Source organism: Octopus bimaculoides, chromosome 6 (assembly GCF_001194135.2).
Source record: "Octopus bimaculoides isolate UCB-OBI-ISO-001 chromosome 6, ASM119413v2, whole genome shotgun sequence".
NCBI lineage: Eukaryota > Metazoa > Mollusca > Cephalopoda > Octopoda > Octopodidae > Octopus > Octopus bimaculoides.
The window spans coordinates 89,233,107-89,254,444 of NC_068986.1; the positions used below are offsets into that span (position 1 = coordinate 89,233,107).

Consider the following 21,338-nt stretch of genomic DNA (forward strand, 5'->3'; position numbering starts at 1 on the left):
CTATTGAACTGGCTAATAAACAGTATAAAATCTATAACACCTAAATAGACACTTAAATTTTACAAAATAAAATCACATCATGAATATGCACCTGGCCTGCGAAACATTATTTCCAGAAATATTGAAGAGATATTGTGAATGTTCACACGCATGTAAAAGTCTATTTCATTTCAATAAAAACCTTAATCGAAGACAGTAGAAGGTTTCTCTATTCACAATATTTCGTTATTGTGTTGGATGCTTAGCGTTTTATTATTCAGGCCATGAAGTTACTGAAGGACATTGTATACACATAACTGTGGCTATATGACAGATTTGTTTTGTACAAATCTGTATAGTAATACACTGAAAGATCACTCAGGACATTTAAATAAATTATCACAGACATTTTTGTAAAGACTGATAGTTATTCCGACGTTTTTCCTTCGCATAGATGTCGAAAGTATGCGATAAAGAAAGATAAAACAAGATGATAGAAGAACTTAAATGAGCACTAGAAATAGACCAGATCCTAGGAGAAAAAGATTTGTTGGTCGTTTATGAAGGTCTAAAGAAAGTTATGTACAATGCTAAGAAATGTTAGGTGTGTTGAAAGAAAAATAAGATTAAACGGATGAGCGAGCAGTTAGTTACTAAGGAACAGCAGTCTAAATAGGACTAAAGAGGAGCTGGATAGACTATAAAAGAGACCTATAATGACTCAAAATTAGAGCAATCGTTCCTACTCATGGACTATTTAAAACAACCAACTAAATTATGAGTGAAATTTCAATTTAGAGATCTCAACAAGAAAGAAGTATATAAATTCATGAAGAACGCAAAAGTGAAGAGAGCATCTCGAGGTGATGATGTACCATACAAAATGAACGAATACCTACAACTTGTAGAGTCTTGCTGGAAATGTAAACTGGGGCACGATTGAAGGGAAATTGATTGGCCGGTTCAGACCAATTTCCATTCTGAAGGTAGACGGGAAGATTTATATGGGGTTACTCGCTAAGAGAACCGCTATTTATTTACAAAATACTAGCAATGTTGCTAAAGGTGTTTTGAAGGATGGAATCCCAGGAACTTCTGGGAGTGTGGAACACGAAATTTAAATTTGGGACTAAAGACATACGCAAAGAGGAATAAAAGGGATTTGAATGCTTTATGTTTTGGTCTGCCCAATGTTTATGGTTCTGCATTACACAAATTGTGGGTGGAAGCAACAGACTATTTCTAAATACCAGAGAAGATTAAGGATTCGATGAAGAGTTACTACAACAATTTCAAAATGCAGTTCTCGAAACAGAAATTCCACAGCACGCGGGCGTCGTCTTGGAATTGGAATTGCTTATAGGTTGCAGAGTATCAGTCGCATTTGCTTGTTGTCGACATGCTGATCAGATCACCAGATTGCTCAGAAAAAAACCCGGCTAAATTAAAATCACCTACGAAAACTGTCATAAATGACATAGAAATGCAAAAAGGAGACCAAAAGCACGTGCAAACAATTCTGGATAGACAGGGTGAATTAATTACTTGGTAGAGAATGCCGTTTAAAGCCAATGAGTGATAGAGTCTGACATTCGTAAAAGATCGGTAGAAGCAAATGAAGTTCAAAATAGAAGAAACCATACCAATGGTCAAATACAATTCTATAATGAGTTTATGATGATGATATGCTAACTGGTTGTCCGATAATAGAGAAAATATCACAAACCGAGGATAGGTTAAAACTACCGAACAAATACAAGATTTGATACTTGTAGCTTGAACCCTAACCCTAACCCTGACCCCCAGCTCGTATGCTGACATGGTTGCTACACTTGGGAATTACGCTTCAACTTTATCAGTAGTGCAAAAGTTGAATCTGAATTTGGGAGGGAAAGGGAGAATGGTGAAGATACCCCAAGGTCTGGACATCCAGTATCTGCTGCCACCGAACATTGATCGTGATCAGCACGTTATGATGAAAAACAGAGCTTAACTATAAATAAAGCTGATGTTACTAACATATTCCATGGGAGAGTTGAAAGTATTCTGCACAAAGGTTTGGCATGATGAAGTTTTGTGCTCAGTGGGTGCCACGTCTTATGACACCTGATTAAAGGGCACTGAGATGATCACATCATGGGAAAATCTAACATTATTTGACACAGATCCAGCTAATTTACTTAAAAGTTTCCCAAGTCAAGATGAATGTCGGTTTCACTTTGAGCCAGAGACAAAGAGACAAAGAGACAATCCAAAGAAGACCAAGATCGTTTTATCTGCAGGATAAGAGATGACTACTGTCTTCAACTTTCTGAGGCAGTTGCGGAAATATATCATGATGAAACAGCCAAGAAAACTAACGAAAGGTGTCTTTTTACATCAGGACAATGCTCCAGTACACAACTTGTTGGTTTCAATGGCTGTTCTACTGGACTGTTTTTGAACTAGTTGATCACGCTCTCTATTCTTCTAATTTCGCCCCACCTCACTATCATGTGTTCCTCAAGATGAAAAAGCACTTGCTTGGGAATCGGTGTCGCAGTAATGGTGACGTCATATGTATTGTTGATAATTTTTTTAACCAACAGGATGAAAACTTTTTCACCAATGAGATACACGCACTGCAACACCGATAGAAGTGGGTGGACTGCAAGGGGAACTATGCTGAAAAATAAACATCATTTGATCACATTCCATTAGAGTATCTTAGTCAGCCTATGAACTTTTCAGCCAACCGTCACAGACAATATTGAATTACATAAAATAAATACACTCTCTCTATCTTCAATAAATCTTCAATAGTAATACTTGAAATATTTTTCCAACCGCTTTGCATATCAGATTCAAATTAGCAATTAGTCCTGAAGCTGTGATTATGGCACCGTTTTGAAATTTATACAAAATAAAGTTGGATTTTTCAATAATTCCATGTGTGTCATTTACTTTGCAGTTTTATTCTACTTTCCAAAAATTGCATCGTTATTCGATCTTGCAGTATTTCGGTGGGCGTCCAAAATTGGAGAGTTTCAGATATACTTCATGTAAAAGCTAAATATGTGCCTAGTCCTAAAAGCGGGTATGTGTTATCTATGTCTCGTTAAATTCAGTGACACACTTCCTAGTATCAACTACAGTTGCTATGTTTCAAAGCTACAGTAATAAATACATTAGATCTCATTGGCTGAGTAATGCGGTGATTGTTTCTGTTATTTTCGATTAACACTAGGGCAGTGTTTCTTGTACAACGTTAACTAACTTTTGCAGCAATTAATAAAAAATTGTAATGTATTCATCAGTAGAGGGAAGTTGATGGATGGTAGTAAATATTCAAATGCTTTGTACGCAGCTTTAGCATTCTAGAAAAAAGAACTATTATACTGAATTTATAATCTGGGATTTAGTACATACGAATAAATATTTATACTTTGTCAAACACTTCAGATTACCTTGTAAACAAATAATAGGATAATAGTATGTTTCTTTAGATCTTAACATCACAGATTAAATCATATAAAAACGAAAGAACATAATCCATAAAATTAAACTATTTTTGTTATTTTTTTCTTTTCGTCACATAAATAACCCGTGACACAGCAAGTGAACCTTCCAAAATTATATGTAATATAAGTTTAATCACAAAATCTCTCGGAAAATGTACTGAGATAAGTTACTATTATAAAAATTTCTAAGGCGGTGAGCAGGCAGAATAGTTAACACGCTGGGAAAAATTCTTAGCCTGTCATTACATTTTGAGTTCAAATCCACCGAGGCTGACTTTATCTTTCATCCTTTCCAGGTTGATAATATAAGAAACAACAGAGCACTGGGGTTGATGTAATCGACTTGACTCCGCCTCGAAATTGCTGGCAGTGTGCAAAAATATGAAACCAAGACTATAAAATGTTCACTTTCCTTTGATTTGTAAGTGGTTAAATAGTGTATTATACCTGACAATTTATGTAATTATATATCTCTTTAAGATATAAAATTAATGTCATTATTATGATCGAAATGTTGGAATAGATATAATGAATATATGAACATAATTATTCAATTATTTTCAACTGCAACGTGAAAATCTCTATGAAGACATACGGAAATTTGCATCCGTATCAGACTGCAGATTTTGAAATTTTAATGTTTCAAATGTTACACAAACAATCTTCAGTGGAGAAAAAGAGAGAGCTTATTATAATCGAAGCTAATTGATTATAATGTGTGATAATACGATATTCATTAAAAAATCGCAAGATAGCAAGCGGAGCTACCAAAATAGTTATAAAGTGGTGCTTAATCACATTTTTACTCAAATATTAAATATTAGTTCCGAAGAAATTTGGAATGGAATATGTATTGCTAAATATTCAACAGAACGAAATTATTCGAAGCATGAAACACGATAAGACTGAACACAAATCAGCTTATAAAGTCAATGTAACCATTAAGAACCAAATATTAGAAAGGTCTTAACAACTAGTAACGTTACACATTATAGTCTATACTATAATGGAGAAAGCTGCCTCTTAATTAGGTACGTAACAATTATTAAAAGTGCTCAAAGAAAGCAATATTTAAAGCCTGACCGTCTGGAAATATTTTTTATAAATTCATGTTCCAAGAAATTTCCAATAATTTCGATTTCTGAAGTTTCTTGAATTTTTTAACTCCAATTTCTCGCAAATTTAAATATTCATTGCATTCACTGCGGGGTAGATTTTGTTTAATAGTAAACAATATTAATTTGTTGCAGGCGACATTTTACGTTTTCATTTACAACAGTCTCTCATTCTCGCTAGCTTCTATTTTCATTAATGATAGTTTAATAATAGCTGTGTAACTTTGATACGAAGCACAATTTCAAGAATATGATCAATTTCCCAAGTTTGTTAAAAGAATATTTTTTTGATAAAATAAAAATTCTCTAATATACCGGTATATATATATTGTTTTAATGAAGAAGTGATTTCGTTGGTATAGTTACTTTGAATGCTATAAGCCTTACAATAATAATTATGTGATCGCTGCTATTTCTAGCACGCTAAACAAGATAGATCTTAACGAGCTTTCAGTTAAACGATTGTTTCATTTCATGTTTATTTTCATTCAATGTTTTCAATGTTCTTTCCTCCCTCTCTCTCTCCCTCTCTCTCTCCCTCTCTCTCTCTCTCTCTCCCTCTCTCTCACACACATACACACACGCACACACATGCACAAAAAAACTCACGCTGTATCTCTAATATAAACACACAAACTTCAGGTTTGATTTCGTTATCACACAAATATCACATTTGAATTTTGCAATTCAACATGGGGCGTCCAAAAAAACATGCAACTGAAAAGAATTTAGCAGCAAAGGTACAACGACAGAAAGAAAGACGAGCAGCTGAATCAGATGAAACCAGGGCAAAGTGACTGAAGCAGATGTCTGTATATGCACGGAGATGTAGACATGATTCTGTTTCCGCTACACATGACCGACTGGTTAGGGTGCCACGAGAGGAGAATATTCTACTTCAAAATAATGGTGCCAGATCACAAATTGTTGATGCAACACTAAAGAGATCTTTTCTTTCTGACCATGTAGAAGTAGTGGAGGTGACAATCAGTCTAAGACTTCGTACAGAAAGTCATTCTGCTGAAAGAGTGTTTGCTAAAAACGTTCTTGATGTTGGAAATGGTAACATTTCTTATTTCTTTACTGCCCACAGGGGGCTACACACAGAGGGGCCAAACAAGGACATACAAACGGATTAAGTGGATTACATCGACCCCAGTGCGTAACTGGTACTTTATTTATCGACCCTGAAAGGATGAAAGGCAAAGTCAACCTCGGCGGAATTTGAACTCAGAATATAACGGCAGACGAAATACCGCTAAGCATTTCGCCCGGCGTACTAACGTTTCTGCTAGCTCGCCGCCTTGGAAATGGTAACATTTCAGATGAGAAAAATCTAGGTGAATTCAAAATCAAACTACCCAATGACCCCTGCTTTGAAAGTGGTACTCTTTCAGATCTATGTGATTTTGTATATGGTGACCTTAAAAATAACTTCACAAAAACTGGTTTAAAAGAATAGTTTTTTGATAAAATGAAAATTCTCTAATATCCCTGTATAATTTTTTTTTTGGGGGGGGGGATGAAGAAGCAGCACAATTTGTGAATGATCTTCTTCTGCCCAAGTTCCCTCGTGAGCTAAAGACATACAGAAGCTCAGATACAGTTGATGAAACTCTGTACCCAATCGAATTCTTCAGCAATCAAGTTCTTCAACTTTCACCATCAGGGTTTCCACCATACATTACCAAGCTGAAGAAAAACTGCTGCATAATGCTTGAGAAATTTCGATGCTACGAATGAACATTGCAATGGCAAACGCTGCATCATTATTAGTTTACATGATAATGTTATTGAGGGTGAGGATGCTTGTGGTCCTTATGCAGGATCAACGCAGCTGATCGCAAGAATACCACAATTTCCTGTTAAGCCAACTTTTGCCTTGAGGTGTAACTAGGCCCGGGGACAGACTTTTCAACAAATTAGAATATATGTTCCGATACAATTCTTCTCACATGGTCAGCTATACGTTGCATTTTCTTGAGTTCGAAAGAAGGCTAATCTAAAAATAACGGCTGAGAGAAATGGAAACAGTATGATTACTGAAAATTGTATCTACAAGGAGATATTACTTTAGAGCAAAATATGCTTTTTAGCAAGTTGCAGTAAATATAATTAACACACAAATTATATATAAAGTAACATATATTTCAGAAGAATTAAATTGTTTTGACATATTTCAAATATATAACGAATTATGTCGTTATATTAGATTGTGATTGTGTGATTGGTACATGAGATGATGCATAGATTAATACCTATAAATATATGTATGTACACACATATTTTGTCATCAAACACAATTAATATGATGCTTGTGTACATTTTCGAGACTCTCACAAGACACGTCAAAACTTAAATCAATTTTGTAGGGTTTATAGTTGTCAAAACATTCATTTCAAATATCATCTAAATCATACAGAACGCTACAATAAATTACCGTAATATACGTTTATAACAACTTTAGTAGGTGTAAATGAGGTAAACATCTGTTACAGCATGTATTGTTATATAAGCCAATGTTTACAGCAGCTGTGTGGGCTTAACATCACCACGTTTCAAGTTCAACAAGATTATCAATAATGAAGGACTGTATAAGTATATGTCTTCTAATCGCGGGTAAGTAACGGAATTATAAAGTATTTTTAAGATTCATAAATAATCCCATTTCTGATTTTATTCATACGTACACGTACACACACTCACACGAATATTCATACGCACTCACCTACACATACTCGCAAATACATAGTTTTAAATATTTAGCTTAGTTTATATATTTATCCCACACATACTTTTCCCACGTATGTATGTATGTATGTATGTATGTATGATGTATGTATGATGTATGTATGATGTATGTATGATGTATTCGAAATATGAAACACGGTATGTAAGACTGAAAACAAATTAAGATATAAAGTCAATGTAAGCATTAAACAGAACCAAATATTAGAATGCTCCTAGCTACTGGTAACGTCACACAATGCATGTATGTATGTATGTATGTATGTATGTATGTATGTATTATGTATGTATGCATGCATGTCATTGTTCAGTTTAATTTCAAGACTTCTTGCCAACAGAGAACCTTGATCCAAGGCTCCTCCATTGGAATTTCAACATGAACAGATTATGTATGTATGTATGTATGTATGTATGTAGGTATGTATGTATGTATGTATGTATGTATGTATGTATGTATGTATGCATGTGTTGTATTCTCCGTCTCCAGTGTCGTGGTACAGCCACGATCTTGTGACTGATGGTTTAGATATACTGCATCGGTGTTGTTGCAGTAAACACGATAACGATGCAGTCATAATAATAACGTAACAATCCGACAATCAATATTTCAAACAAACTAACCGATCGACACCTTCTAATTTCACTGCGAACTCCACTCGAACTAACACACAAGCTTCACTACGACCGCTGTTATTCATAATCGCTTGGTCCAGTCTATTTCTCGCAAAGGGGCGTCGTGATTCTCATCAAAACATCTACCCTTTCGAGACTTCAACTTCCGTAACAACTGAAATGTATATTATTTTCTTTAATTTTCTAGCACCTCTCCTATTTTCTTTTCTTTTTTCTCTGGCAAATTTAATATCGTTTTCGTTTTGGCATTATTTCGAAGCATACAGTCTGTTTCCTCTTTCTACTCCAGCTCCTACGAGGCTCAATCTCTTCCGCTGTTGGCACCTCAAAAATGTCATACCAGACTTTCATTGGTATTTCCTTTCGTTTTTTAATGTCTCGTCTTTAATTGGTTTAGATGTCTGTTATGTTCCCATCGTTGTCCTTTAATTACGCACACCATTTTTCCTAATCTTTTAGTTACAAAACCTCCCAGCCTTCGTTACCATTTTTGTAAATCTTAAAATGAACTTTATTGCCTATTTCGAAATGTTTTGTTGCCTTTTCTGAATTTCCTTAAATGTATTTTGTCCTGGTTATAATTTATCGAAGATCGATTTATTTTTCGCACGCGCAATAACTCTGCCAGAGACTTTCCTGAACTGGTATTCGGATTGGGTGTGAACTCCATATATCCTCAAGAATTTTGTTAGCGCTTCGTCATTTCCTGTCATCCATTCCTTGCATTTTTTAACACTCTTTCTACCTCCCCGTTTAACCTCGGGTGGTATGCCGGGGGTAAAAATATGCTCTATCGCATGTATTTTGCAGAAATGTTTGAATTCAGTACCCGTAAATTGTGTCCAGTATCAGATACCAACGTGTCTGGAACACCGCATCGAGCAAAGAACTGTATTGTCTTTGCGGTTGGCTTATTGCACCTGCACGCCCTGGCGACTTTATGCCGCTATCAACAACGATTAGATAGTATGCGTCGTTCACCGGTCCAGCGTAGTCGATATGTGCCCTAGGCCACGGACTAACCGTCTCAGGCCACCATTTGTATTTCACCGTTGGTGCTTTAGATGCCAGTGCACGACCTCTACAAGATTTTACACAGTTTTCAATGTCCCGGTCCATTGTCAGCCAATATACATAGCTCCTCATGAAAATTTTCATTCTCGACATTTCCGGGTTTCCAACGTGGATTTCCTGCAATACTTGTTTCTGTAGTGCAGTTGGTGCTATCACTCTTTGCGCGTACATTAGAACATCGTCGCACAGTGAAAAATTATTCGAATTTGTATTTTTATTTTGCTTATTTTTCAACGCTTCTTTCATTCTTTTTATGTAACTATCCTCTGCGGATTTCATTTTTATACCATGCGCTGTCACTGGCATTTCATTTATTTTTTTACAGTACTAGCTTATTGGGAGATCCCATAAATCAAATAACTCCAACCAGTCGGAACCAAACAGATTAGTAGCATCCTTTACGAAGAAAACATGCACATTTTTCCTCGAAATGTGACATCATTCCAACATTTCGCGTACAAAGTGTAGTTTGTCACCCGTCCCGCCACGTGCAGTTTTTGCTATTTTATCTTAACATATGTTTCCGTATTTTCTTCCACGTGTCGGTGCTAATGATTGAAATGTCACTACTAGTATCCAGTTGTAATTTAATATTTACTCCCTGTACAATTTTCCTTATCCTGAGAGCACTTTAGAATGTTTCACATTTGCCTATTTCACTTTTGTTCTGCAGTAATTCGTAATGAAGTCACCATCCTCTTTTTAGTTAAATTCTAGCACCCCATTCGAGTGTTAAATACAGAAGTTTTATTACCGAACATGTTAGACAGTAATTATGTTAACATCCGCCTGGGCAGCCCATTTCCACAACTGTACGCAATCTCTGTTCTCCGTCCCAAATTGAGGCTTTCATTGGGACATTCCAACAGTACTCCTTTTTTATTATGAGTGACTATGGCTACCGCCATACTGTGGATTCTTATTTCTTTGTCCTCTAGGTTATCCTTCCGACGGATTTCATTATACAGTGTCCTGGGTACAACATCATGTCTCATCAGTAAATAACACTGTGATGGCATTTTCGGACAGCTGCTTAGGACGTAGGTGATATCTTTGGTGTTAACTCCGCAAAGTCTGCATCGGATATCATATTTTGCTGCTTTTCCTGCGTCTCGGTCCCTTTTGCGCATCAGTTGTTTGATTGATATTTCCTGTTCCTGGATTGCAAATGCATACCCGTCAAAGTGACAGTTAGTAATCTGGTTGTTGGTCTATGATAGACTGCTTTGATGATCAGTGCAACAATCGTCTCGGAGCTTTCTACTAACATATCCATGCATGGTATTCTGCTGATATACGCTCATCTTTTCATCTGATGATACACTGTGGTAGTTGTATGATTTTTTTTTGACATGTATGTTAAGTTTTAAGACAAGGAACGCTGCTCAAGAAGCTGCTCTGCAAGTCTTAGATGTCATCATCCACATATATGCAAACTTGGTTAAGCGATGCACGTCGATACTTGGTGGTTAATTGATGTTGCAAAAGAGATATGATACGACATTGAAAGGCAATTTGGATCGATGTTAAGCCTGTGCTGTTTTGTTTTCGTTTTAGTTAGAGGCGGTCAGCTCACTCTTGGTGTAGAAATTATGAGTGTTGGTTAGTATTTTCCATGTTTTTACATCAATGGCTCGGATTTCATCAAGCGTCCAATCAAGCAGCGCACAATGTTGGCACTGCAAATATTGTGGACCAATGTTGTATTGAATGCAAAGAGTTTCGAGGTTCAATGTTTCTTTATTCGACAGCAATATTTTTTAGTGACACGTGTTTTGTTACAAGTTCCATCGTAAGATATGCTTTCATCCACCCCTAGATACTTGTAACATTCCTCATTAGATATAGGGGAAACGGTCAAGTCATTGATGGAGATGTTGCTAGTCCGTTTAGTTTTTTCCTCTTTTCGCAACCATATAGCAATATCCTGATATATAAATGTATCTATGTATGTATGTATGTATGTATGTATGTATGTATGTAAGCATGTATGTATGAATGCATGCATATATACTTTCATGCCCGAGTGGCGCAGGACATGCTGTGCAAAGTCCTGCACGAGTTTGGAATTAATGAGCAACTTGTGGTTGCTGTAATGACCCCATACGAATTCCCGGATTTTGTTTATGTTCAACTGAATGATGCTAAGGTGAAAGCTTCTAATGTTAGCGATGGATTTCGGCTGTGGTGCATATTGTCACCTCCCTTGTTTTTTAATTTTTATGGTAACAAAGTTTTTATAGTCTGTATCTTTCTTTGTCTCTCTGATTGAAACAGTTTGATATAATTGCAGATTGACTTTATTGAGAAGCACTATATTTCAGCGGCAATCGAAATTGTTACCTGTTACTTGTTATAAATAAAGGTTTATAAAGAAGTCTATTGTGGCCACTGCTGCGTGATTCAACAATTCAGTACGAATGTTGACAATTCCTGCTAACTTTCCATCCTTCAGTAGATTACATAGTTGTATCCGCTGTAAGAATGTGTGTGTGTACATGTGGCATAGCTATATAGCAATTGAATGCAAAAAGCTATTTTATGTATTAATATTCAGTACACAAATATATCTAGACTTTTTCTACGACCTCATGAAATTTGGTTTCTGTTCTCATCTATTTGAATATCGAAGACTAGTTGGAAAGCAGTCAATGACGGAAACTTTATTGCAGTGTTTAAATGCGCATCAGGTGGTTCTGAACGATATTTTGATCCTTTTATGTGCATTAGAGAGAGAGTACATGCACAACCACTTACATGAACTTCCGAACAAAGACAATATTCTTGAAGCATATTGATTGTATTCATTATATATTTATCCTCCAAATATAGATAAAATACAATTATATTTTATATCTACAACGAAAATCCCATGGAAATATATACTATAATGGTCACCTGCAATTTTGATTCTCATCTGAAAATCATTCATAAAAATTCTGCTTACCATCTGTATTCAAACACCTCATCTATTTCCTGTTTATACGTAATTTATCTAAATGGGTTGAAACATATCTTTCTCTATCGGCTAGTCTTTGAGAGATATAAGATCCACAAATTCGTCTATGAAGTACATAACTTCATCAGCTAACATCGAATGAAAGTGTAGTGTTGTCCCAAATGTTGGAATTCCTGTCAATGACAAGGGAAATACCCAAAAATAATGTACTTAAGTTGCTGCTCTGCGTTTTCAGAAGTATCCATAAAACGTTCAAGAAATACAGTCCCTGATGATAGTGCATATGAAAATAATTGCCGTTTTCAGGACAGATTCTCTAATCTATTTTAAAACAAATTCGGCTTGTTACTGCATGACACCGTTGCCCAATAAATACATTGTAAGCAGGAACATATCGCGCATGAGTATTTTGAAACTCGAATAAATCACGCCGAAATTGATGCTTAAAAGTGTCGCAAAAACGGCCAGCTGTCAGAATTTATAGAGCGCCAAGAAAATCTTTACCGGACTTTTTCTGTCTGCTAAAGAAAATATATTCCTACTAGAATTAAAAGCTTTAATTTATGTTGAATTGTATGATATTTTTTCAATGTGGTACAATTTGGGAAGAGTGAAGAAACAAAGTATCTAATTTCTAGGACTTGCAACGGCGAACGACTGCATTGAACAATACAATGCAAGATGTCCCAGTATAATAGGCCTGAACCCCATACGCAACCCAGACACTGGCTACTGCAAGTATATATATATTTTTACATTTCTTTATATTATTCTACATGTAATATCTACATTTATTTTATATGTACAGTAATATCAACTGCTTAATACTAATTATTTTTAAGTTGACACAAACCTAGAAATAGTTACTCAGTGTAGTATTCCAATAGTGTACTGTCATCGTTCGGTTCAATACTGGACTGTAATTGAACATGTTCAATGCAATAATGTGAAAACGCTCATAGTCGACTGCTAGAAAATTAATATATTATATAGCTGATTTCTAACATAGGTAGGAGTCAGAACACCAATCTACTGATTTACATTTATTACAAATTATTATACCCATTCCGGAATATAAATGGAAAATTAGGCAGCTTTGAACTCAGAATATTACCATGGTTATACAGCCAGACAATCAAAGCTGTCATTAACCCTTGTAGAATTTAAATCCACTATGTAAATAATGCAGAATATTGCCAAACATTTTAAACATTTTTTTACATTCTGAAAGCAATGTTTATTGATATACTCTATATTTCAGTCGTTTGGTCGCATATAAAAGATGCGCTAATGCAGGTGAAAAGTGCGAAGATTACTTCGAGCAAACCTTTCAGGATCAATGCTGTGGTAAGATATGTTCATAGATTTGATTTTTTGTTGGCAAAATGTGGTGTCAACAAGCTATACTGAAAAATAAAATATTGTGATTTTCATATCCAGGGACGTCAACATCACATTCTAAAAGTTTCAACCTTTAAAAACAGAACTTCTGAGCAAGCATTTATCGCAAATGCTTAGCTCTCAATTTCTGGTGGTATTCTATTGACACTGTCGTGACAGACAGTACTCTAGTCTGTTCCATAGCGAATGACTTTGTTCCAGTGCTTGTGAATGTCCTGTTAAAAATCATTTTGTTGTCCACACATCTTTTTCTTCCTTCACATATCTCTCCATTTACTCTTCTAATAATTTCTTGAAGGAAAAAAGACTACTGAATGTTATTACGTACCATACTATTTCAGCTTCATTTTCTTCAGTATGTAAGTCAGACAATGAGATATTGGAAGTGTTCGCTGCTTACTCGCTTTGGATGTAGTCTAATAACTGCAAGATGCATGGGAATCTGTAATATATCATTAATAGTTCCTGTATCGTTGCACTAATTGAAAGATAGTGGCAGACACAGTACTGTGTCTGTCATGCTCATGGGAAGATGAAATGTGCCTGTCCTCGCAAAAATGTGATCTGAAAGAACTGTTTCAGAGAATTTATATTCGTTTTAATTTAATCAGTATAGTCATTGACAACGAGGTTCAATGAGTACTGTGTTTCTGTTAACATTCTTACAACATGTATCATTGAATCCTTGGATATTAGAACTGTTGCAGCAGTTGTGATTTGGACAGAAATATCTATTGTGCCGAAGAAGTCTGGCTTAGTGATGAGTATGGATTTTTCATCACTGAATTTGTGTACAAAATTGTTATTTTCTATCATGGTGACTCATTCTTCCTTTCTGTCTGTCCATCGCCACAAAATCATAGATTTGGATGATACCCCCTTCGATACTGGCTGTACCCTAATGGCATCCAGTGTCATCATTTATATTCTGTTCTTTGACGATGTTGAAGAATAAGAGCAAAGGGAGCGTACTACCTGATTTCTACAATAGCAACGAAAGAGCGTGCCAACTTGGTACAAATCTGTATGTATTTCTTGCACTTTTAGTCTAGTAGGAAACATTCTTTTTTACAGAATGTTTTCTACTAGACTCGGCCGAAAGCCTTCTTGAAGCATTCTCATTAACGCTGACGATATTTCTCACTGAAGAGGCAAAGATTCATACTTATGGAATCCTGATTCGTTCTTTATTGAGATGCTTTACACTCGATATATGTAGGTGTGTATGTGTGCATTTGCGGGCGCGCATCCATATCTCAGCGCATATTCATTGTGTGTTCTAAGAGTCATTCTTCTATCTCTTCGATTCCGTTGTTTCCTACTTTTATCCGGCCTTGTGCTACATATACCGACCACATGCATTTTGTTTTAATGCAGTTCATTTTAAGACCTACTGCTAACCTATGACTGCTCACTACTCTTCGTATGGTTTGCAGCTGGTCTGTAATTTCATCGATCAGTACAATGCCACCTGTTAATCATTTATGTATTAGTTTCTCACCAGTCAATGTCCTTCATGACCATATCTACACCGGCCGTAAAATGTTTCGGAGAGATGGTATTTCCTTGCCTGTCAGCCTTCCCAGTTGGGACCCTTACTAGTAGTGATAACAGAGCTATATCTGTTGCACATTCAGAGTTTGCATCTCTGAGCAGTTTGAAATATTGCGCCTCGAGCTACAACAGCTTGCATTTTCAGAGATTTCAACACTGCGTTCATCACGACGCGATAGAAGACTTTTTCACTAATATTTCTCACGCTGAGAGCAACAGTATATGAAACCATATTAGTAATTAAATTGTAAAGTTCGAGTAGCTTTAACCTTTCACCGATGATTATATTTTCTGAAATGGAATGGAACTTTACGTACGTATATTTTAAAACAGTAAGTAGTAGGACGTGTCTTTGTATTCTTATGTTCTGGAAATGACGCATTAAATACATTTTTTCATACAAAACGAAAGAAACTTCTGAAACTGGCAATTTGCGGTCTAGCGTTATATTTCATTTTCTTTCAAATATATATATATCAGGCCATCCCATAAGTGCTGTCCGATTTTACCTTTTTCAAAATTAAATGAAATTTAATAGTATTTTAGAATGTCTAATGGAATTAAAAATTATTTTTATGCATTTGCATACATTTAAAGTAATTAAATATTATTTTACAGAAAAATAGAATTAAAATTTCTTTGATTAAAACCCTTTCTAACATGGAAGTATCCCAAGAGCATTTTAGGCACATAATGCTTTATGAGTACAAAAAAGAAATCTCTGCATCCGAAGCGACTCGAAACATACACTCAGTTTATGGGAAAGAATGCTTGAATGAAAGAACTTGCAGAAGATGGTTTGCAAAATTTAGAAGTGGAGATTTGAGCCTTGAAGATGAAGATCGAACAGGTCGTCCAGTTGAGTTTTATGATAAGCTCAGTGAGGCATTACTTGACAGAAATACAGCATTATCAGTTAAAGAATTGTCAATAAAGCTTAGTTCAAACCATACAACTGTTCATCGTCACCTTCAACAACTTGGAAAGGTTCCTAAACTTGGAAAATGGGTGCCTCATGAATTGTCCGAAAGTAACCGCAATTCCCGAGTTGACATCTACACTTCTCTCCATTCTCGCGAACTCATTTCGCCCTTTTTGGATAGACTTGTGACTGGTGACGAAAAATGGATCTTCTATCGAAATTTTAAACGTCGTAAATAGTGGCTTGGTAAGAGGGAAAAAGCTCAACCACAACCGATAAGGGAACTTCATGGGAAGAAGGTTCTTCTCTCTATCTGGTGGGATTGCAAAGGGGTAATTCACTTTGAATTGTTACCACCTAATGCAACAATCAATGCTCAAGTCTACTGTCAGCAATTAGAGCGTTTGAACAAAATTTTGAAGAAATAAAGACCCACTTTAGTGAATCGGAAAGTAGGGATGTTTTATCAGGACAATGCGTGACCCCACACTGCAAAGATCACATCACAGAAGATCGAAGAGCTTAGTTAGGAAAAAATTCCTCATCCACCTTATTTTCCCGACCTTGCTCCTTCAGACTACCATTTGTTTCGTAGTTTACAGAATCATTTGTGGGACATAACTTTCGCAAGCCAGGAGGAGGTCGAAACTGACATTTCAGAGTTCTTCGCTTTGAAACCAAGAGTTTTACATTGTTGGGATCAAAAAGTTTGTAAATAGATGGAAGGAAGTCATAGATAATCAGGAAAAGTACGTTGATGATTAAATTTCAATTAAATATATCATTTGATCACTTGTTCTCTTTATTCAAAATTCGGACAGAACTTATGGGATGACCTGATAGCTTGTTGTTAATAAAAGTTAGCTGTAAGAAGTAGAATGCTTTCCGATGCCACTTAGAACTGAGAGAAATCTAGATTTCAGTTCGTAACGTTGATAAATATTAATAGTTTTTATACATGTTTAATATAAAATAATCATTAAAATACTATGGAGCCTATCACTGTCATAATCAACCTCACTCGATGCGCCATGATTAGCATCAGATATTTCTTGAACAACATATCTTATTAATCACTGCTTCAAAATAAGAACCACAATGAAGACAAAAAATCATGTTACAACATGCCCATCTTCCAACTAGATCCTGATCCCTAGAAAAATGTTTATTTCTGCAGTAGACTTCTGTATAACTCCATAAATCAATTAAACAAATTTTAAAATACAAGCACATCTTAACAGAGTTATGTAAATAGATATATACTACTCCGAGCTTGGAGGCATTATTGTAAAATTGATCGACATTTTTAAACATTCAAAACGCTAAATATCACACTAAATTCTGAAAAAAATATATATAATTATAATACCTATAATTCACTTATGATTATGATATTTATTATTCTTTTGTTTTTCGTTAAATAAATATAAATGAAAAAGCAATTCATACCACATTGTCTTTAATGCACACTATCATAACATCTAATTGAAACAAAGACTTATCTCTTCCATCGATAAATTACGTATTACAAATGTCATTTGACAGCATTGCTTTAGAGCAGAATTAAATATTGTAATTTAAATGAAATAGTCCTTTAGTATGGTAAGAGTACTGAAGAGTTTTAAAAATATTTTTATCAAATTTCTAGGACGTACAGAGACAGAAGACTGTTTGGACAGGGCGAGACAAACATGTAAACATGCTTTAATTCTTCATCCTCGAAGTAACCCCGATAAGCATTTTTGCAGGTAGGTATAATTTCTCCCTTCTGTTACTATTTTTACATGTAACATTTATAATCTATATATCAACGACTATAGTGTTTTATCAACATTTAACTATAAGTGGAGATGTTTAAGAGTTTGTCTTGATGTTTCCCCGCAAAAAGCACGGCGTTTGAATCATCTAGGTGACACGACAGATCTTTTCGTTTTTTATATTTTATACTAGCTGTTGTGCTGGGCAGCTAGTATGAAGAAATACATTTTTACTAAGAAACTCAATTTTATTTAGAGAAAATTTTATATATACTGGTGTTTTTGTATGGCATTTTATATCTATTACATGCATCATTTATGTAAATGCAGATACGTGTGGAAAGATGAATATTTCTAGTTTTTTATAACGATTGCCGCTTTCATATGTGCATTATTTGTTATTTAAGTGGAGGTGCAATGGCCCAGTGGTTAGGGCAGCTGACTCGCGGTCGTAGGATCGCAGTTTCGATTCCCAGACCACGCGCTTTGAGTGTTTATTGAGCGAAAACACCTAAAGCTCCACGAAGTTTCGGCAGGGAGTGATGGCGAACCCTGCTGTACTCTTTCACCACAACTTTCTCTCACTCTTTCTCCCTGTTTCTATGGTACCTTTATTCTAAGGGCCAGCCTCTGTGTCACGCTGAATCTCTCCGAGAACTATTTTAAGGCTCCACGTGTCTGTGGAGTGCTCAGCCTCTTGCACGTTAATTTCACGACCACGCTGTTCCATTGATCGGATCAACTGGAACCCTCGTCGTCGTAACAGATGGAGTGTCACATATATGCCATATTTGTTATTTAAGTAAATTATATATTTTACTTTGCTACTTTTTATATTCATTTTTTCTATTCTGCGCTCTGATACTTTGATGAAAGATAGTTACAGGTTACAATGGCGGACACCAGTGTGCTGAAGAGAAATGAAAGGTCATGTTGCATTGCATTAAAATCAACTGAAGTACAAACTTACTAGTACAATTTTGGGTTGTACTCGTATCTGTTGAATGATGGTGCTATTTACATCCTATACAACGAGGTTTGTGGGAGCTCGGATAGCACGTTTTGAAAATTTCTCATTATTTCTATAATTCTGTGTGAGGCTACGACATACTTTCAATAGCCTTTCTGAGGCGTTGAAATATCACTTTCACAATGTTTTTTGCATTTTGACATCTTCATACCCCATTGGTCCAGTTGAAAAATAAAACTAGCATACTGGACGTGTAAGATAATCACTACTGAATGCAATCCAAAATAGGATTCTTCAAGTTATGCTCTCAGCTCATGTGAAAGTGTAACTTTTGGCTTTTGGTATGCCTTCCTCAGAAAATATTTCAGATACTAGAAGGGATTTGATCCAAGAGTTTTCTACAATAGATGTCTTAAATTTTAAAAAAATACCTCATTTAAAAACCGTATCTTCGAAAGATACGTATATGATTACAAATACTAAAGAATATAGAAACCTTTTACTCTTTCATTTTGTATCATATTCAAATTTGCATATATTCACGTCTACTTAAAATGCCCTGCCAATGTCTGTGATTATATCAGAACACAAATCAATTTCGCACAAAATATTTTGCTAGTGTATCCTGAAGCACATTGATAGCCGTCATTTGAAATTTGTGATTTCAAATTCTGGTCGTCGGTCTCAAATCCAGCGGAAGTCAGAAGTTTGTTCTTTTTTTTCCTTCCGTTCAAAATCTTTATGTTATAAATAATATGCAATATTGTGTTCTATGAACCAATCTAATGATTTTTAATGAATTGTAAATTATATTCAAAACATTTTTAAAATTAGCTGTTCCATTATGAATGAATATTTTAGAAATTTAAAGAAGCATAAATGTAATAAACTTGGAATCCTAATAACGACGGCCATCTAAACATCGCACTTTCTTCAGTTAAAATAATAGTAATAAAATGATTCTTTAAAGGTTTTTTAGGGAAAACATGAAAAATAAAATTTTAAGTATGTATCCGTATTACAATAAGATATATTTTTATATATATTATATCACAATAAAATATATATTTGTACTTCATACAAAAAAAGATATATAAAGACTTCTTATAATTTAAGGTACTTACGTTTATCAAAGGTATGTTTTATATATTTGGTACTCTGGCAATCCCGGATACTTCTGTTTTGTACTAGTGTTTACAGGGAACAAGTCAAATTTGTTTCGAGTATAGTATTTCAACACACTAAATTGCTGGATTGGCGTTTATTATATAAAGTTAAGAATGATGCATACATATACTACAATATATTTTGAATTAGCAAAATGCTTTATGATTATAAGTCCAGAAATATTGTTTAAAGGAAATTGTTTTTAAGCGCCATGCTGCACAACAAAACTGTACCGCAAATGGAGTCTAGGTAAGCTGTAGATTTTTAAATACTATTCTAATTGTTTATAAAATTTATACTAATGATTCAAAGATTTTAGATTGTGTCAATCATGATTTTGTTAAAACGATGTAACTATGAATACAAAATAAGCAATATTTCTCAATATATTTCGTTTGTTTAACAGTCCATGAGAAATGCACCAATAATATTATATTATATTATAGTAGGTGGACGACGGATTCAAAATAATTGCGATACATTAATTGATGCAGCAGCCGCTTAAGGTATAAATCCCGCCTCATGAAGTATTTTTTTGACTAATAACGGAAAAAAACAGATACAGAACGAATTTCAAGTCAGAATTTAAAACGGTGTAATTACTGTAGGATATTTTCAAATGGTAAATAGTTTAGAAACACTGGTTGGATATAATCTCCACACTTATCACTTAAATGATAATCACTGTTTTGTTTTATCTTCCAGACGCATGCGCATGTATGCGCTGTGTGCTTCTGCAATCCACAACTATGAATGCAAAGATCACTTTGTTAATTTATATTTCGGTGAATGCAAATGTAAGATACTTTATTCTTAACATTTAATCTTGAATTAAGAAATGAATTTTCGGGTATAAACAAAATATGTACGAAACAGAGATCACATTTTCCAGGTTACTTAATGAGTTCATAATGTCGATTTTTTCACTAAAATTCAGAGTTGAAAATAAGAAACAATGGTCTTTGCCTATGTAAATATTTTAGCCTTGAGCCCTCGCCTAGTGATGAAATTATAGTGTCGTCGTTGTGACGTTCTGTGACCAGTGTTTTCCAACAAGTGCGACGAGTAACAGAAGCCGTGACTCAGCTAGAAGTTTCCTACTAAAATATAAAAACTCAACATAGTACTGTACATGATCGATAATTCGTATGACGATGAAGTAATGATGCATGTCTACTATGAAAAGATTTGATAGGATATTTAATAAAGCAGATTAGTATCTATCTAGTTGATTTCTAATATAAATACAGAATCAAGAAATGTAGACTCAATCAGAGTGACTTTGCAAGTTTATAAGTTTATCCACGTAGCTAATTCCTTTATAATGTGAAAAATATCAGGTTTCTAATGTTCTTCCTTCTAAAGCATTACTGTGCATGCAGGTTCATCAAGGGCATCATTTATCATTGGCCTCCACCTCTTCGATAGTTCAGTAAGGTGCTGAAGTTCTAAAGGAAAAGAAGCAGAATTGAGAAAGTGACAAACATTAAGTAGCCACACCGTAGTTGAACTATGTTCGTCAAGCATTCATTGATAAAGAACCAATATAATTCTTGATA

The 21,338-nt window shown here is 34.9% G+C and overlaps 1 protein-coding gene across 2 annotated transcripts in view; it reads left to right on the forward strand.

Annotated features, from left to right (window-relative positions):
* The first annotated feature begins 7,110 nt into the window (after positions 1–7,110).
* LOC128248155 (uncharacterized) overlaps positions 7,111–21,338 on the forward strand; it is a 44,564-nt gene continuing 30,336 nt past the window's right edge. For both annotated transcript variants that reach the window (XM_052968932.1, XM_052968931.1), the window contains exons 1-5: positions 7,111–7,213; positions 12,647–12,746; positions 13,270–13,355; positions 17,534–17,633; positions 20,485–20,576. In XM_052968932.1, the coding sequence (XP_052824892.1) occupies positions 7,177–7,213; positions 12,647–12,746; positions 13,270–13,355; positions 17,534–17,633; positions 20,485–20,576 (415 nt within the window). In that variant the 5' untranslated portion in view covers positions 7,111–7,176. The remainder of the gene's footprint in view (positions 7,214–12,646; positions 12,747–13,269; positions 13,356–17,533; positions 17,634–20,484; positions 20,577–21,338) is intronic.